This window comes from Podarcis cretensis, assembly GCF_951804945.1.
Source record: "Podarcis cretensis genome assembly, chromosome: 8".
In the NCBI taxonomy this organism is placed as follows: Eukaryota; Metazoa; Chordata; class Lepidosauria; order Squamata; family Lacertidae; genus Podarcis; species Podarcis cretensis.
The window spans coordinates 1,028,401-1,044,714 of NC_137177.1; the positions used below are offsets into that span (position 1 = coordinate 1,028,401).

Here is a 16,314-nt window from a genome sequence, read left to right on the forward strand (position 1 = left end):
TGCGGTTGTGAATTGATGAAGGGTGAGTCATGGGCCTTTCTCCTCTCCCGTTGCCAACTCAACAATATAAAGTTGATGAACTTAGGCCCAGAAATGAACTGGCAACCAATGCAGGGAATCCCATTCCTCTCCCAGGGGCCAGCCAAGAAGTAGACAACAAGAAGAGTTCCTGCTGAGTCCTTTATTCAGTATTTACAGAGAGAGACTTTGAACAGTGCCTCTCCATTGCAGTAATGGCGTTGTTCTGAGTAGTGTGTTTGATTCATACGATTTTCTGCACCTCGCATTAGTACCCACAGAACTTGGCAGAGGACCAAGCGGCTCCTTCCAATCTCTTGGAGACTTCCTGGGAGCCCAGATGGATGAGCAAGACTCAGCTGGCCCTGAAGCAGGAAGAGGCCATGCCATGGAAACAGGGAGCAGTGAGGGATTCCGGGAAAACTCCATGCAGAAGATCCTGGATGAGGAGGACACCCCTTGCTCAGAGGTGCAGAGCCAGCAGCTCAGTCAGTTCTGCTTCCAGGAGGCCAAAGGACCCCGAGAGGTTTGCAACCAACTCTACCACCTTTGCCATCAATGGCTGAAGCCAGAAAGCCACACGAAAGCTCAGATGCTGGACCTGGTGATCTTGGAGCAGTTCCTGGCTGTCCTTCCTCTGGAGGCGGAGAACTGGGTGAGGGAATGCGGAGCGGAGACCAGTTCCCAGGCGGTGGCTCTGGCCGAAGGTTTCCTTCTGAGTCAGGCAGAGGAGAGGAAGCAGGCAGAGCAGCAGGTGAGAGAGACTTTCCTCTGGATACTCCCAAGGGGCTCCAAAGAGGAGGGAGAGTATTCCCAAATCATTTCCTAATGGCCCATCCTTTTTTGGAAAGCATCTAGGAACAGATCTTCTTCTTCTTCTTCTTCTTCTTCTTCTTCTTCTTCTTCTTCTTCTTCTTCTTCATACTACACCCATGTGGCTCCAGCACATATAAAATCATAAGAAGACATCAGATGTCTTCTAAAAGTTATGCATTTTCTTATCTCCTTATGGCCTGATGGGAGGGCATTCCCCAGGGTGGGGGCCACTGTGGAGAAGGTCTTCTGCCTGGTTCCCTGTAAATTCGCTTATCACAGTGAGGGAATCAGCAGAAGACCCTCGGAACTGGACCTCAGTTCATGGAGACGCTCCTTTGGGTATAGTGGGCCTTTCAGGCCGTTGATTGCTTTGAATTGTGCTGGGAAACGTTCTGGGAGCCAGTGAAGATCCTTGAGGACCAATGTTTCATGGTCCTGGCAGCCAACCCCAGACACCAGTCTAGCAGAAGCAGGAAGCAGCTTTCACCTCTGTCCCCCGAAAGCGCTTGCCTCTGCCATTCCTTTTCTAACCCTTCTCCCCATTCTCTGTTTTGAATCCTTGTTGCTCTTTCAGAGGAAGGATCTTTTGGCAGAAATGGGTCTTGATTCTTCTGAGGCAGAGAAGACTCGGTTGGACGCCAGAGTGAGGCCTCTGGGTAAGGAGGAAGGAGTGTTTTCTCCCCCATTTTGTCACATGGTTTTGAAACTAATCTGTGAGTTCTTTACATCTTTTGGGGGAAGACATCTGGAGCCCAGAGCTCGGGGGGGGGGGTTGGGAGATGTATTTTTGCACAACTAATATATGAAATGGGTACAAATGTCCAAATGTACTCAGCAGGGAAGACTTTTACTGCAGCTGGTTCAAATCCACAGTTTATTATCTCTTCCAGCAATGCCTGTACATTAGTCCAAATTGAGCTCTAATGGACAGGAAAACCTCTGCTTCTTAATGGCAGCAAAGGAGGGTTTTCGGCAGGCGAAGGGCTTTTGCACTCAGTGCCTCCCTGCCTCCCGCAATCCATGCCGGAGCCAGAACCTGGTACCGAGACAAACTGGGAGTGAAGCCCGTTCCCCCCTGTCCCTGGGGAAAACTTGCAAGGAGAATTACCCTCAATCATCCTTGTTTTTCCTTCTCCAACGATCTCCCGCTGCCTCCATTAAGGCAGAGCGGAACCGGAAGCTAGCAGGGGAGACTTGGACGAAGCCCCACCTGTACTTAGAGATGCACTGTTTCACCTCTGAGAGAATCAGGCGCTCACGGATTCCACTTACCTTGGTCTCTCCCAGGTGACGGAATGATGCCACCAAGACCTGCTCCTTCATCTTTTCATGGTGGTGGAGGGGAGGCAGCAGCTGTGGACCCAGATCAGGTAGGGGGAAGGAGCCTTGTGGGGAAGGACTGCTTGGATGCAGACTGGCTGGACACAGTTGGATGCAGAGGAATGGTGGGAGGAGCCAGAGAAGAGGGAGCCGACTGGGAGGAGGAGGAGGAGGAGGTGTCTGAAGCTGGAGAGGGAGCAGAGGGAGTCTGGGGCAGAGAGCAGCCCAGACTCCGAGGCAGAAGCTGCAGCAGGAGAGAGGGATGAGGAAGGCAGAGAGGGGTCTGGCCGCTGTAGAAAACAACAGAGCCAAGGGAATGCTCTCTAAGAGGACAGCCTTTTTCCTTTTCTGTTAGGGTCCAGTGTGCTTTGAAGATGTGGCTGTCCATTTCACAGACGGGGAGTGGGCGTTGTTGGATCCTGACCAGAGAGCTCTGCATCAGGAGGTCATGGAGGAGAATCGTGGGATCTTGGACTCTCTCGGTAAGGCTCCCTATTGGATCATCCTATCTGTTTTGTAATTCAAGACATCTCTCTATGTGACGAACCTCTGATATTTCGATGGGGCTCAACAGCGCCACCCACAGCACCTGGGATGTTAACACTCCCACAGCAAACCTTGGAGGGATGGCTATTGATGGTTTTCCCTGTGAATATTCTTCCTCCAGTTCTGTCGTTTAAGACCACGATCAGGCTGTCTGAACTGCCCAGGCCTTCTTAAATGTAGGATTCAGAGTGATTTGAGGTGTTGAAGTAGCTTCAGTCCACTTTCCTGCTTTTGTTCTTGCTTCTGTGTCTCTCTGGTTGTCCAAAGAGTCGCTTGGCATTGGAGATGGCACAGATTCCACGACTGAACTAAACAAACTCCATCCCAAAACAGAGCCAGGCTTTTTGAATCTCAGGCAGTGAACCCTGCAGTAACAATAATGATAATTTTATTATTTTTACCCAACATCAAACATTAAAAACTTCCCAATACAGAGGTGCCTTCAGAAGTCCTCTAAAAGTTGCATAGTTATTTCCTTGACATCTGATGGGAGGGCTTTCCACAGGGTGGGTGCCCCTACCAAGAAGGCCCCCTGCATTGTCCCCTGTAATTTCTCCATGTCATGTAACATTTAAGTAAGGAAACTTGAATAATAATACTAATGCTGATATGACAAGTTTCTGCTGCAATCTGTGATGTCGAGAATTTAAGAAAACAACCAAATTGGGGACAGGAGGTGGGCAGGTGTGGAGGACTCCCTGGTCCTGAATAGGGTAACTGTGCCCCTGAAGGACCAGGTGCGCAGCCTGGGAGTCATTTTGGATTTGCAGCTGTCCATGGAGATACAGGTCAATTTGGTGTCCAGGGCAGCTGTCTACCAGCTCCATCTGGTACGCAGGATGAGACCCTCCCTGCCCGGAGACTGTCTCACCAGAGTGGTGCATGTTCTAGTTATCTCCCGCTTGGAGTATTGCAATGTGCTCTATGTGGGGCTTCCTTTGAAGGTGACCTGGAAACTACCAACTAATCCAGAATGCGGCAGCTAGACTGGTGACTGGGAGTGGCCACTGACACCACATAACGCTGGTCCTGAAAGACCTACATTGGCTCCCAGTACGTTTCCGAGCACAATTCAAAGTTTTGGTGCTGACTTTTAAAGCCCTAAACGGCCTTGGCCCAGTATCCCTGAAGGAGCATCTCCACCTCCATCGTTCTACCCAGACACTGAGGTCCAGCTCCGAGGGTCTTCTGGCAGTTCCCTCCCTGCAAGAAGTGAGGTTACAGGGAACCAGGCAGAGGGCCTTCTCGGTGGTGGCACCTGTCCTGTGGAACACCCTCCCAGCAGATGTCAAAGAGAACAACTACCAGACTTTTAGACGACATCTGAAGGCAGCCCTGTTTAGGGAAGCTTTTAATATGTGAAGGCCTATTATATTTTAATATTTTGTTGGAACCCACCCAGAGTGACTGGGAAAACCCAACCAGATGGGTGGGGTATAAATAATATTTTTTTATTATTTATTTGCATATAGAATATATTTTAATTTTGAACAGGGAATTTTCCTTCATTGGCTACCATTTAAATAATAATAAAAGCACACTTTATTTATGAATATAGTACAGGTCCATATTTAGGTTTGAACAAAATGATGTTACCAAGTCAAGCTGTACAGTTATCTTTTAAAAACTTAAGAGAGAAAACATCCAATATTCAACTTGATTTGTATATTAAACTACACATTTTTACAGAACAAAGGAACATTATAACATCTAACTCCCTTCAGTTTTTCCCTGTCAAAACATTAATGAGCATTGCTGCATAATTTGGGACTGCACTTCTTCCCAAGGCTCTAATATAATTCTTGTTTGTTTCAGGTGGTGATGAATTGGAAATGAAGAACAAGGGAGACCACAACGAAATCCACAGAGTGGAGGAGCCATATCAGGATTCAGACTGTGGAGATGGCTTCAATCAGAGCTCCCATTCCACTTCCCATCAAAGAAATCCCCTTGAGAAGAAACCCTATCAGTGCTTGGAATGTGGAAAGAGCTTCACCAGGAAAGAAAGTTTCACTTCCCATCAAAGGATTCATACAGGGGAGAAACCTTATCAGTGCTTGGAATGTGGAAAGAGCTTTAGTCAGTGCTCCCATCTCATTGCCCATCAAAGAATTCATACAGGGGAGAAACCCTATCAGTGCTTGGAATGTGGAAAGAGCTTCAGTCGAAAGGACAGTTTCACTTGCCACCAAAGAATTCATACAGGGGAGAAACCCTATCAGTGCTTGGAATGTGGAAAGAGCTTCACCTGGAAAATAAGTTTCATTTCCCATAAAAGAATTCATACAGGAGAAAAACCCTATCAGTGCTTGGAATGTGAGAAGAGCTTCAGTCGAAAGGACAATTTCACTTCCCATCAAAAAATCCATACAGGGGAGAAACCCTATCAGTGCTTGGAATGTGGAAAGAGCTTCACCAGGAAAGAAAGTTTCACTGTCCATCAAAGAATTCATACAGGTGAGAAACCTTATCAGTGCCTGGAATGTGGAAAGAGCTTCAATCACAGCTACCATCTCACTTCTCATCGTAGACTTCATACAGGGGAGAAACCTTATCAGTGTGCAGAATGTGGAAAGAGCTTCGTTCGAAAGGACAGTTTCACTTCCCATCAAAGAATTCATACAGGGGAGAAACCATTTCAGTGCTTGGAATGTGGAAAGAGCTTCAGTGAAAGCTCCAGTCTCACTGCCCATCAAAAAATTCATACAGGGGAAAAACCCTATCAGTGCTTGGAATGTGGAAAGAGATTCACTTGGAAAAAGTGTTTCACTTCCCATCAAAGAATTCATACAGGGGAGAAACCCTATCAGTGCTTGGAGTGTGGAAAGAGCTTCAGGAATTGTTCAGATTGCAATTCTCATCAAAGAATTCATACAAGGGGGAAACCTTATCAGTGCTTGGAGTGTGGAAAGAGCTTCAGCTGGAAACAGAGTTTCGCTTCGCATAAAAAAATCCATACAGGGGAGAAACCATATCAGTGTGTGGAATGTGGAAAGGGATTCATTAATAATGCGAAACTCACTTCCCATCAAAGAATTCATACAGGGGAGAAACCCTTTAAGTGCTTGGAATGTGGAAAGAGCTTCACCTGGAAAATAAGCTTCACTTCCCATCAAAGAATTCATACAGGGGAAAACCCCTATCATTGTCTGGAATGTGGAAAGAGCTTCACCAGGAAAGAAAGTCTCACAGCCCATCATAGAATTCATACAGGGGAGAAGCCCTATCAGTGCCTGGAATGTGGAAAGAGCTTCAGTCAAAGCAACAATCTCATTTCCCATCAGAGAATTCACACAGGGTAGAAACCATTTTAGTGCCAAGAGTGTGATCGGAGGGATTTATGAAAGTCTGGTCTCATTTTTAAAGAAGAAGAGAAGAGTTTGGATTTGATATCCCGCTTTATCACTCCCCTAAGGAGTCTCAAAGCGGCTCACAATCTCCTTTCCCTTCCTCCCCCACAACAAGCACTCTGTGAGGTGAGTGGGGCTGAGAGACGTCAGAGAAGTGTGACCAGCCCAAGGTCACCCAGCAGCTGCAGGTGGAGGAGGAGAGACGCGGACCCGGTTCACCAGATTATGAGTCTACCGCTCTTAACCACTACACCACACTGGCTTTTAAAGTTCTTTAAAAAACAATTAGAGCTCTTAAAAGGACTTAGAGCTCACTGAAAACGCCAAAATAGGAGAGGTTTGGACAAGTTTGTTTCTCTTTGAAGGAAAATATTTCTTCTACTCTGAGCCACTTAAAGAGAATTGGATTCCTGCAAGACAACCACTCTTATCTGGACACCTAAATTGCTATGTCCTCTTGGACACATTCTTTCTTTTTTCCATTTTATGGTTCCTCTCAAAGTAATTATTTGGCTTATTTGTTTAATTCGAATCTTAATTTGAGAAATTGGATTTTATGTTAAACATCTTATGTGTGTTGGGTATCAGGCTGGAAGGGCTGGAAAAATGCAGGAAACAGGATCTCTTAGGAAAGAGTTATTCCGTGACCTTGACAAACTGATAAGGTGCCGCTGGAAAATAGGCTGCTTTGAGAACAAGGGAGAGGGAGATTTTGAATATGGCAGTTGAAAAACAGTTTACACCAGGCCTGTGTTAAATTTGGAGTAGCTATTAGCCCGTATTGATAGAAATAATGAAATGGAGACAAATTTGAACACTAAAGTAGAGACACTGACAAAGAAAACAGAAGCACTAGATATCTCCATGAAAGGAAGGGAGGAGAAGTCTGAAAAGCTGGAAGACAAAAAATGGAAATCAGAACAGGAGACGCTTAGGATTGATGTGGACGGTTTGGGTGGGAGATAAGAGGTAGTTGCCGGCGCTTTGGCGGATCTTGAGATGAGACAGAAAGCCCAGCCTCTGAGACGGAGAGGAGGGAGGAGAGCAGGATTTTAGCAAAGGTTTGAGCGGAGTGGCTGGGAGTGGAAGAGGAATTCCTGGAGGAGGCACCACCCTCCTCACAGCCGGGGGGGTGGCTTTTGGGGTAGAAAACCAATGTGAATAAATCCCCCCAGTGCCACCCCCTGGCCGGTCTTCCTGTCTCCCTCTCCCTGTGCCCCCACCCTGCCCCAATCAAAGTCCCAGCCAGCAGCTGCCCCCCAGGCCTTCCTCCGCCCATCTTGGGGCCTCAAGGCATGCGGGCAGAATTTGGTGGGGGGCCAGGCTGGGCTCAGAGCTCTGCTTTCCTCTCCTTACACTGGGAAGCTTGTCCACTAACTAATGAAGGAGCGTCTCCACCTCCATCATTCTACCTGGGCGCTGAGGTCCAGCACCAAGGTTCCCTCAGGAGGTTCCCAAACTGCAAGAAGCCAAGTTACAGGGAACCAGGCAGAGGGCCTTCTCAGTAGTGGCGCCCTCCCTGTGGAACGCCCTCCCACCAGATGTCAAAGAGAACAACTACTACCAGACTTTTAGAAGACATCTGAAGGCAGCCCTGTTTAGGGAAACACTTAATGTTAGATGCATTACTCAAAACAAAATAAAAAATTTAAAAAAGGATATATTTTTATTTTGACTATGGCAGACCAACACGGCTACCTATCTGTAACTAGATGCATTACTGTTATTTTAATATTTTGTTGGAAGCCGCCCAGAGTGTCTGGGGAAGCCCAGCCAGATGGGCAGGGTATAAATAATTTATTATTGTTATTATTATAATGGATAAAGGGTTGTGTAATGGCATAAAGGGTTGTGTAATGTGCGTGAGCGCTAAGACTCTCACAGTTTTGTTGTTAGTTTTAAAACTCTCCCTCTCCGCGCAGCCATCAGTGCGTGGCTGCCTTAATCGCTGGCAGAATCCGTCAGTGGGCGTTTCCTGAATTTCTTCCAGCATAAAAGTTCTTTGACAGAAAGTCTCCTCCTTGATTCCCTACGTGACAGCTTTCTGCGCAGAGTAGGCGTTCCAAGGGGAGGCCCTGAGCTCTCCCCACTGGTCTCACTGGAAGCGTCTCTGAGCCTCACTTCCGACTCTGTCTCCTTCGCCTCCCGTTCTGCTTCCGCGGAAGCTCTCCCTCTCCCCCTGCTGGTTCCCTCCTCAGCATCAGAGGGTCTCCCAGCATCCGATAGCCTCTCCACCACCTTAAGCTCCGATGGCAGTTCCCTGACATCCACCTCCCCTCCAGGACCCCCCTCACCCCCTGTTCTCCCCCTTCCTTTGGGCGGTGAGGCTGGGAACCCCCGGAAAGAATCTTCCCCATCTTCTGATGACTCGAAAACTGCTCTCCACCTACTACTATCCCGTCTTCCTGAAAAATCTTCCCAATCTGATTCCCCCTCTTCAGATTCTTCTTCCTCTTCCTGCCCAGAGTCCGGAAATCCCTCAAACTCCTCTTCATCGTCGGTGGTGCCAAATTGCTCCTCCCAGAACCTAGCTAAGGGTTTGGGCCTCCTTGGGAACCTACGGTGAAACTCTCCCAAGAGAAACCCATCCTTGACGGTTTCTGCTGGTACCCAAGCATTTTCTGACTCCGGTTCCCCTTCCCACGCCACTAGGTACTCCACCGGTTTACCCTTCCACCTTGAGTCAAGTATTTCTGCTACATGACTGCTGCGCTCCCTCTCTGCTACTTGTGGTGCCGCGGGAACCTCTCCTTCTCGTCCCTGAAATTCCCGCCCTTCCCTGTATGGTGATAGTAATGACCTATGAAATACTGGATGTAGTTTCATGTTGTCCGGCAGGTTGAGCCTAAAGGCCACCGGATTGACTTGTTGTGTAACCTCGAAGGGTCCCAGTCATCTCGGTCTCAATTTCTTGCAACCTCCTTTGAACGGTAACCCTTGTGTTGACAACCACACCCGGTCCCCAACCCTTATAGTCTCTCCTTCCCTTCTGCTCCTATCTGCCTGCCTTTTGTACGCTTCCTTGGCCCTGTCTAAATTCAACTTAAGCTGTTGATGTATTGCTTCCATTTCTTCCACGAAATGTTCCGCCGCCAGTACACTCCATCTTTCCTCCCCTCCCCCTGGAAAGGCCCTAGGGTGACACCCATAATTGGCCATAAATGGACTCATGCCCGTGGACACATTTTCGGCGTTATTGTAGGCAAATTCGGCCAGGGCTAATTTCTCTACCCAGTCACTCTCTCTCTCATTTACATAGCATCTCAAGTAGGGTTACTTCTCCCAGAAGTTCCCTCCCATCAATCGTGGTGACTTGCAAAGGACTACTTAAGGGCAGAGTCTGTATCTGATGCTCTGACGCGAATTCCTTACTCATGAAATTGCAAGAGCTGCCTGAGTCTAACAGAGCTTTTATCGTGAGTGGATGTCCGTTGGGTAGCTCTAGCACCACCCCTACGGCGATGGCTGCTCGGGGGGGTTCAGGCTTGGGCACGTTCACTGATCCTTGGCCTGGCTGCTGTGCCCTGTCGCCGGCAGTCAGGCGTTGGCTTTTACTGAGGAGATTTCACCCCTCCCATATCCAAAAATCTCCTGAGGTCTCTGCTGACTCTCCAGAGAGGAGGAGGCGTGTCCTGCTATCTACTTATTCTGCCCAGCACCAAATGTCTGTGAGTGTGAGAGTGAGTCAGTCAGTCAGTCAGTGTGTCAGAGAGAGAGTGCTAGAGATCGTGTTTAGAGATAAGATCGCTGCTAAGAGCAGCTGCAGGCACTCAGAGTAGCATTGATGTATGCTTAGATCTTTTAGCTCTGTATATAGTTTTGTATTATAGCTGTAGTTATAGAATAAAAGGAGGATACTCTACAGAGCTGCTCTCCGAGTGGTTTATACTCTGCAAGACTCTGCAAAACGCTGCTGCGCAACGACTGTATAATTGTGGAAGTGATTTCCGGTGCTCTCAGCTCTAAGCTGTGTGTCCACAGCACTGTGACCTGTTCCTGAGAGAAAGGTGGTCTCTGGCAGTGCTACCCAGCTCGCCTAGCCCAGTCGGGGCTGTAGTGCATGAGTCCAGTTGGTACACTGGCTCAAGGGACTTGCTCCTTAACCCCCTCCTCCTCACTCCCAACAGCCCCCACCATTCCTTGCCATGCCTTTCTTTGAGGGCAGACCCTGGCAAAATGTCCTGGCTGTTGGCAGAGGAAACACTTTTTGGCGCCTTTCCCCTCCTTCTTCCGCCCTTCGTTGGAATTTGAAGTCCCCCGCGTGTGCGTGCGCACGCCTCCAATTCCCATTGGCTCCACTGGCTGGGAAGGTTGTTCTGGCATCTCAGGAATGCGGAAATCATTCCAACGCTCTCCTCTGCCTCCCCGCTTCTCCAGAGCCCTCGCCTCCTGGCGCGCGCCAATTGCAAGTGCAGCCTTGGTTAGCTGATCCATGGACTCCGGGCGGGGCACTTGGGAAAGTTCATCTTTCACCGCTGGGGCTAGTCCTTCTTCAAACAACATTTGTATCGGGTCCGAAGCCAGATCCCAACCCAGTTTGTGTATGAGCATGGCAAATTGCGCCCAATACTCTCGGACTGATTGATTCCCCTGTTTGCACGCCATCAACTGCCTGCGTACCATGCCCTGTTCAATCTGGCTGGAAAACATCTAGTCCATAGCTATAAAAAATTTCCTCAAGTCTTTCAAGGCGTCATTATTCGATGCCATCAGGGGTCTAACCCATTCTCTAGCCCCTCCCTCTAGGTGTCCGATCACAAAGGCTACTCTCGCCTCCTCGTCGGCAAAGTCATCGTACTGCAGGTTCAGGGCATACTGCATCTCTGTCTTAAAGGCTTGGTAGTCCCTTGGGTTTTAACATAACAGTAATCCAAGTTTATGCACCAACTACTGGTGCGGAAGAAACTGAAATTGACCAATTCTATGAAGACTTACAACACCTTATAGAAGTGACACCAAAGAAGGATGTTCTTCTCATTATAGGAGATTGGAATGCTAAAGTAGGGAACCAAGAGATAAAAGGAACAACTGGCAAGTTTGGCCTTGGAGAGCAAAATGAAGCAGGGCAAAGGCTAATAGAGTTCTGTCAAGAGAACAAGCTGGTCATCACAAACACACTTTTCCAACAACACAAGAGACGACTCTACACGTGGACATCACCAGATGGGCAGCATCGAAATCAGATTGATTATATTCTCTGCAGCCAAAGATGGAGAAGCTCGATACAGTCAGCAAAAACAAGACCTGGAGCTGACTGTGGCTCAGATCATCAGCTTCTTATAGCAAAATTCAAGCTTAAACTGAAGAAAGTAGGAAAAACCACTGGGCCGGTAAGATACAATCTAAGTCAAATCCCTTATGAATACACAGTGGAAGTGAGGGACAGGTTTAAGGATTTAGATTTGGTGGACAGAGTGCCTGAAGAACTATGGATGGAGGCTTGTAACATTATACAGGAGGCAGCAACGAAAACCATCCCAATGAAAAGGAAATGCAAGAAAGCAAAGTGGCTATCCAACGAGGCCTTACAAAAAGCGGGGGAGAGAAGGCAAGCAAAATGCAAGGGAGATAGAGAAAGATACAGGAAATTGAATGCAGATTTCCAAAAAATAGCAAGGAGAGATAAGAAGGCCTTCTTAAATGAGCAATGCAAAGAAATAGAGGAAAACAACAGAATGGGAAGAACCAGAGATCTGTTCAAGAAAATTGGAGATATGAAAGGAACATTTCGTTCAAAGATTACCATAATAAAGGACAAAAGTGGTAAGGACCTAACAGAAGCAGAAGACATCAAGAAGAGGGGGCAAGAATACACAGAGGAATTATACCAGAAAGATATGGATGTCTCGTACACCCCAGGTAGTGGGGTTGCTGACCTTGAGCCAGACATCCTGGAGAGTGAAGTCAAATGGGCCTTAGAAAGCACTGCAAATAACAAGGCCAGTGGAAGTGATGGTATTCCAGCTGAACTATTTAAAATTTTAAAAGATGATGCTGTTAAGGTGCTACACTCAATATGCCAGCAAGTTTGGAAAACTCAGCAGTGGCCAGAGGATTGGAGAAGATCAGTCTACATCCCAATCCCAAAGAATGCTCCAACTACCGTACAATTTCACTCATTTCACATGCTAGCAAGGTTATGCTTAAAATTCTACAAGGAAGGCTCAAGCAGTATGTGGACCGAGAACTCCCAGAAGTGCAAGCTGGATTTAGAAGAGGCAGAGGAACCAGAGACCAAATTGCAAACATGCGCTGGATTATGGAGAAAGCTAGAGAGTTCCAGAAAGACATCTACTTCTGCTTCATTGACTATGCAAAAGCCTTTGACTGTGTCGACCACAGCAAACTATGGCAAGCTCTTAAAGAAATGGGAGTGCCTGATCACCTCATCTGTCTCCTGAGAAATCTCTATGTGGGACAAGAAGCTACAGTTAGAACTGGATATGGAACAACTGATTGGTTCATAATTGGGAAAGGAGTACGACAAGGCTGTATATTGTCTCCCTGCTTATTTAACTTATATGCAGAATTCATCATGCGAAAGGCTGGGCTGGATGAATCCGAAGCCGGAATTAAGATTGCCGGAAGAAATATCAACAACCTCAGATATGCAGACGACACAACATTGATGGCAGAAAGTGAGGAGGAATTAAAGAACCTTTTATTGAGGGTGAAAGAGGAGAGCGCAAAATATGGTCTGAAGCTCAACATCAAAAAAACGAAGATCATGGCTACTGGTCCCATCACCTCCTGGCAAATAGAAGGGGAAGAAATGGAGGCAGTGAGAGATTTTACTTTCTTGGGCTCCATGATCACTGCAGATGGTGACAGCAGCCACGAAATTAAGAGACGCCTGCTTCTTGGGAGAAGGGCAATGACAGGCCTAGACAGCATCTTGAGAAGTAGAGACATCACCTTGCCAGCAAAGGTCCGTATAGTAAAAGCTATGGTTTTCCCAGTAGTGATGTATGGAAGTGAGAGCTGGACCATAAAGTAGGCAGATCGCCGAAGAATTGATTCTTTTGAATTATGGTGCTGGAGGAGACTCTTGAGAGTCCCATGGACTGCAAGAAGAACAAACCGATCCATTCTTAAGGAAATCAGCCCTGAGTGCTCACTGGAAGGACAGATCGTGAAGCTGAGGCTCCAATACTTTGGCCACCTCATGAGAAGAGAAGACTCCCTGGAAAAGACCCTGATGTTGGGAAAGATGGAGGGCACAAGGAGAAGGGGACGACAGAGGACGAGATGGTTGGATAGTGTCTTCGAAGCTACAAACATGAGTCTGACCAAACTCCGGGAGGCAGTGGAAGACAGAAGTGCCTGGCGTGCTCTGGTCCATGGGGTCACGAAGAGTCGGACACGACTAAACGACTAAACAACAAGTCCCTTGGGTCACCCCCGAATTTATGCACCAGTCCCGGTACCTTCCTTGCAATGGGGGTGGGTTTCCCCTGTGCATCCTGAGCTCTCCTTTCATCGAGCCGCGCCGTTAGCAGAGCCAGCTGGTGTTCCAAATCTCTGTTTCTCTCCTCCAGAGTTGGTCCTCCTCCAGCTCCCCCCGCTCCTCCGACTCCGGTTGGGTTGCTCATGATGCCCTTCCTTCGCACAGGCAGCGTCAAGGACTGACGGATTGCTGTAATGGGATAAGGGGCTGCTTGTGCATGAGCGCTAAGACTCTCACAGTTTTGTAGTTAGTTTTAAAACTCTCCCTCTCCGCGCAGCCATCAGTGCATGGCTGCCTTAATCGCTGGCAGAATCCGTCAGTGGGCGTTTCCTGAATTTCTTCCAGCATAAAAGTTCTTTGACAGAAAGTCTCCTCCTTGATTCCCTACGTGACAGCTTTCTGCGCAGAGTAGGCGTTCCAAGGGGAGGTCCTGAGCTCTCCCCACTGGTCTCGCTGGAAGCGTCTCTGAGCCTCACCTCCGACTCTGTCTCCTTCGCCTCCCCTCCTGCTTCCACGGAAGCTCTCCCTCTCCCCCTGCTGGTTCCCTCCTCAGCATCAGAGGGTCTCCCAGCATCCGAGAGCCTCTCCACCACCTTAAGCTCCGATGGCAGTTCCCTGACAGGTTGTTTGGAAGACTAAGCCATCTCTACCTCCCCCCCCCCGCCAATTTTAAAATAAAGCCTATTTAAGAGTTGGGCACATGGAGGAAGCAGAATCTAATGCATTTTCAGTTGGGAGTGTTGAGCAAGGAGATTGGAGATGGTTGCCAGTCCAAGTGTCACAGTCCAGTTCATGGGCGATCAAAGTCCCGGCTGGGGACGTTGGGACCAGGGGCAAGATGGCAGGGTGGGAGCAGGAACGGGACTCCAGGAATCAGGAAGCCAAGGGTCCGAGGATCAAGAGTCAAGGAGTGAAACGCAGCAAGGCAGGGAACGTGTTGCTGTGGCAAAGAGCCGAAGGGAAAATGCTGACCTTCTATCCCTTCCTGGCTCTTGCCACCAGGTGCTGTGAGTTACCAAGTGGTCTCACCTGTGAGGCCGCACCTTGCCTCTCCAGAACAAACTGAGGAAGGCCCCAATCCTGCAGAGTCCTATTGGTCACATGGCCTGGCTCCTGCAGGCACACCTGACAAAGGGTAGTTTAAGGCACGGGGGGGGGGGGGAAGAGCTCCTTGTGAAAGGGGGGGGGGCAGCTTCACGGGAAATTTCCAGCCATGGCATTGGGAGCCAGAAGAGGAATCCTGGAAGAGGACACTCCAGGCTCATCTAGTCCAACCCCTGCAATCCAGGAACCCCGGTTCTTAGTCCCGCCAGCTCCCTTGAACTGGGCAACTCAGATGCCTGGAGCAGCGCCCCGTTGGAGAGCAGCCTTGGGTTGCCTCTGGAGCTGGCCAGACCTTTTGGCCGGCTGTTTCCATCCCCCCTGCCTTCTGCTGGCAGGCCCGGTTGGGAGTTGTAGTCCAAAGCCCATTGAGGGGGCTGGTTCTGGAGGGCCGGCTGAAGCCATTGTGCTGTGCTCCCCGGCCTGGCAAGGCCTCCTGGGCCAGCCCCCCTCCCCCGATAGCAGGCCTGTGTGTTTCTGTAGCTCTTCTGAGTCTGAGATCCTCGAGTTGAAGGGACCCCAAGGGTCATCTAGGCCCGCCCCCTGCAGTGCAGGAAGTGCAGCTAAAATGTTCCCTTGTGAGGTCTGGACTAGGGGGCGTTTCAGGTGGTTTTCAAGTTGGAACTAACTTTTGGCACAAAGTGGGGGGGGGGCTCTTTTCAGTGCCAGGATACAAGGTGCTCTCTTGACCCGGGAGCCCAATCCCTCTGCCCCACCCCTAGAAAAGGGGGTCTTCCCCTCATCCTCTCCTCGCAGGACCCCCTTTTCCTTCCCCTTTGCAACTCTCTCTCAAGGGACCCTGGAGCCAAACACTTGCAGAGTTTTCCTTCTCAAGCAAAGGGTGGGAAGGAAGACATTCTTCTTGCTCTTGAGATGTCCAGAAATCTCTTCTCCAGATTTTTAACAACACAGGCCTGCTGCGATGGGCTCCCCCCCCCCTTGCCCCTAAAAAATTCCATTTAACTGCCTCTTTGCCGATTGTTATGTTTAATTACTTTTTTTTAAGGTAAAGATGTTACGCTACATCTTTGAGACACTGCACTTACTGCTGCTTTTTTCTGTTCTGGGTCTGAATAAAACTTAATCTGTGGACTAACTTTATTGCTTTTTGAGTGGTCTTTTCCTGCTGCTTGATATACAACGGTCTCTTATTTATTTAGTTGTTCATGGCTTATATGCTCATGGAACATTTGATATTTATTGCTGAAATATAGACACTGTTATGTAGTTGTTATGTAGTGAAGTTTCACCCTGGGCCAGCAGGGGGATACTGTATATAGTTTTCACTCAGGTCTGTAGATAGTTTTCACTCAGGTCCACGTCAGTTATTTTAGGCGGGAACTCTGGGCTGTTGTTGCTACAATGTTGACAGCCGGCTGCCTATAAAAGCAGGCCGGCTGAGCTGTTTGCGGTCAGTTCTATTCCAGCTTACAAAATAAAGAGCTACTTGGAGAAATCGCTGTGTCGTCTGCTATGTCAACCCACAACTTAACAGACACAAAACAACATATGCTAAAACATAAGAAGTGCTGCGGTCAGATCACTTCCTGGTGCAACTAGACTAGAGGGCATTGCGTAGAAGCCCCCAAAGATGCGCCTGAATTTTGGGGTGTTTGGCACCTGCAAACTTCTAACAATGTCACCAGAGGGGGAATAAAAGGCTTCCTAGGAAAACCCCCTTGGCTGCTCCTGTGTTGCTTCAAAGGCGACTTCACT

The 16,314-nt window shown here is 48.5% G+C and overlaps 1 protein-coding gene and 2 long non-coding RNA genes across 4 annotated transcripts in view; all 3 read left to right on the forward strand.

Moving 5' to 3' along the window:
* LOC307221421 overlaps nt 1–16,314 on the forward strand; it is a 31,431-nt gene that overhangs the window by 3,153 nt on the left and 11,964 nt on the right. The window lies entirely within an intron of this gene.
* Nucleotides 262–6,614, forward strand: LOC307221137 (uncharacterized protein). Of its 2 annotated transcripts, none has more exons than XM_079985428.1 (5): nt 262–772; nt 1,409–1,490; nt 2,122–2,204; nt 2,510–2,636; nt 4,516–6,614. In XM_079985428.1, the coding sequence occupies exons 1-5, from the start codon at nt 359–361 to the stop codon at nt 6,000–6,002; spliced, it is 2,193 nt and encodes a 730-aa protein (XP_079841554.1). In that variant the 5' UTR covers nt 262–358; the 3' UTR covers nt 6,003–6,614. The 2 variants fall into 2 exon arrangements, with proteins under 2 accessions (XP_079841554.1, XP_079841553.1); XM_079985427.1 differs by having other exon boundaries at nt 2,510–2,635; nt 4,509–6,614.
* Nucleotides 7,760–15,699, forward strand: LOC307221393. The gene is made up of 2 exons (XR_013841361.1): nt 7,760–7,878; nt 14,120–15,699. It is a non-coding gene; the product is annotated as an uncharacterized lncRNA (long non-coding RNA).

Bases quoted from the DNA above. Each gene is read 5' to 3' on its own strand.
- LOC307221137 (XM_079985427.1), top strand. From the start codon at position 359: ATGGATGAGCAAGACTCAGCTGGCCCTGAAGCAGGAAGAGGCCATGCC. The intron at 773-1,408 runs GTGAGAGAGACT...TTGCTCTTTCAG, and splicing joins GGAAGCAGGCAGAGCAGCAG to AGGAAGGATCTTTTGGCAGA. The intron at 2,205-2,509 runs GTAGGGGGAAGG...CTTTTCTGTTAG, and splicing joins CAGCTGTGGACCCAGATCAG to GGTCCAGTGTGCTTTGAAGA.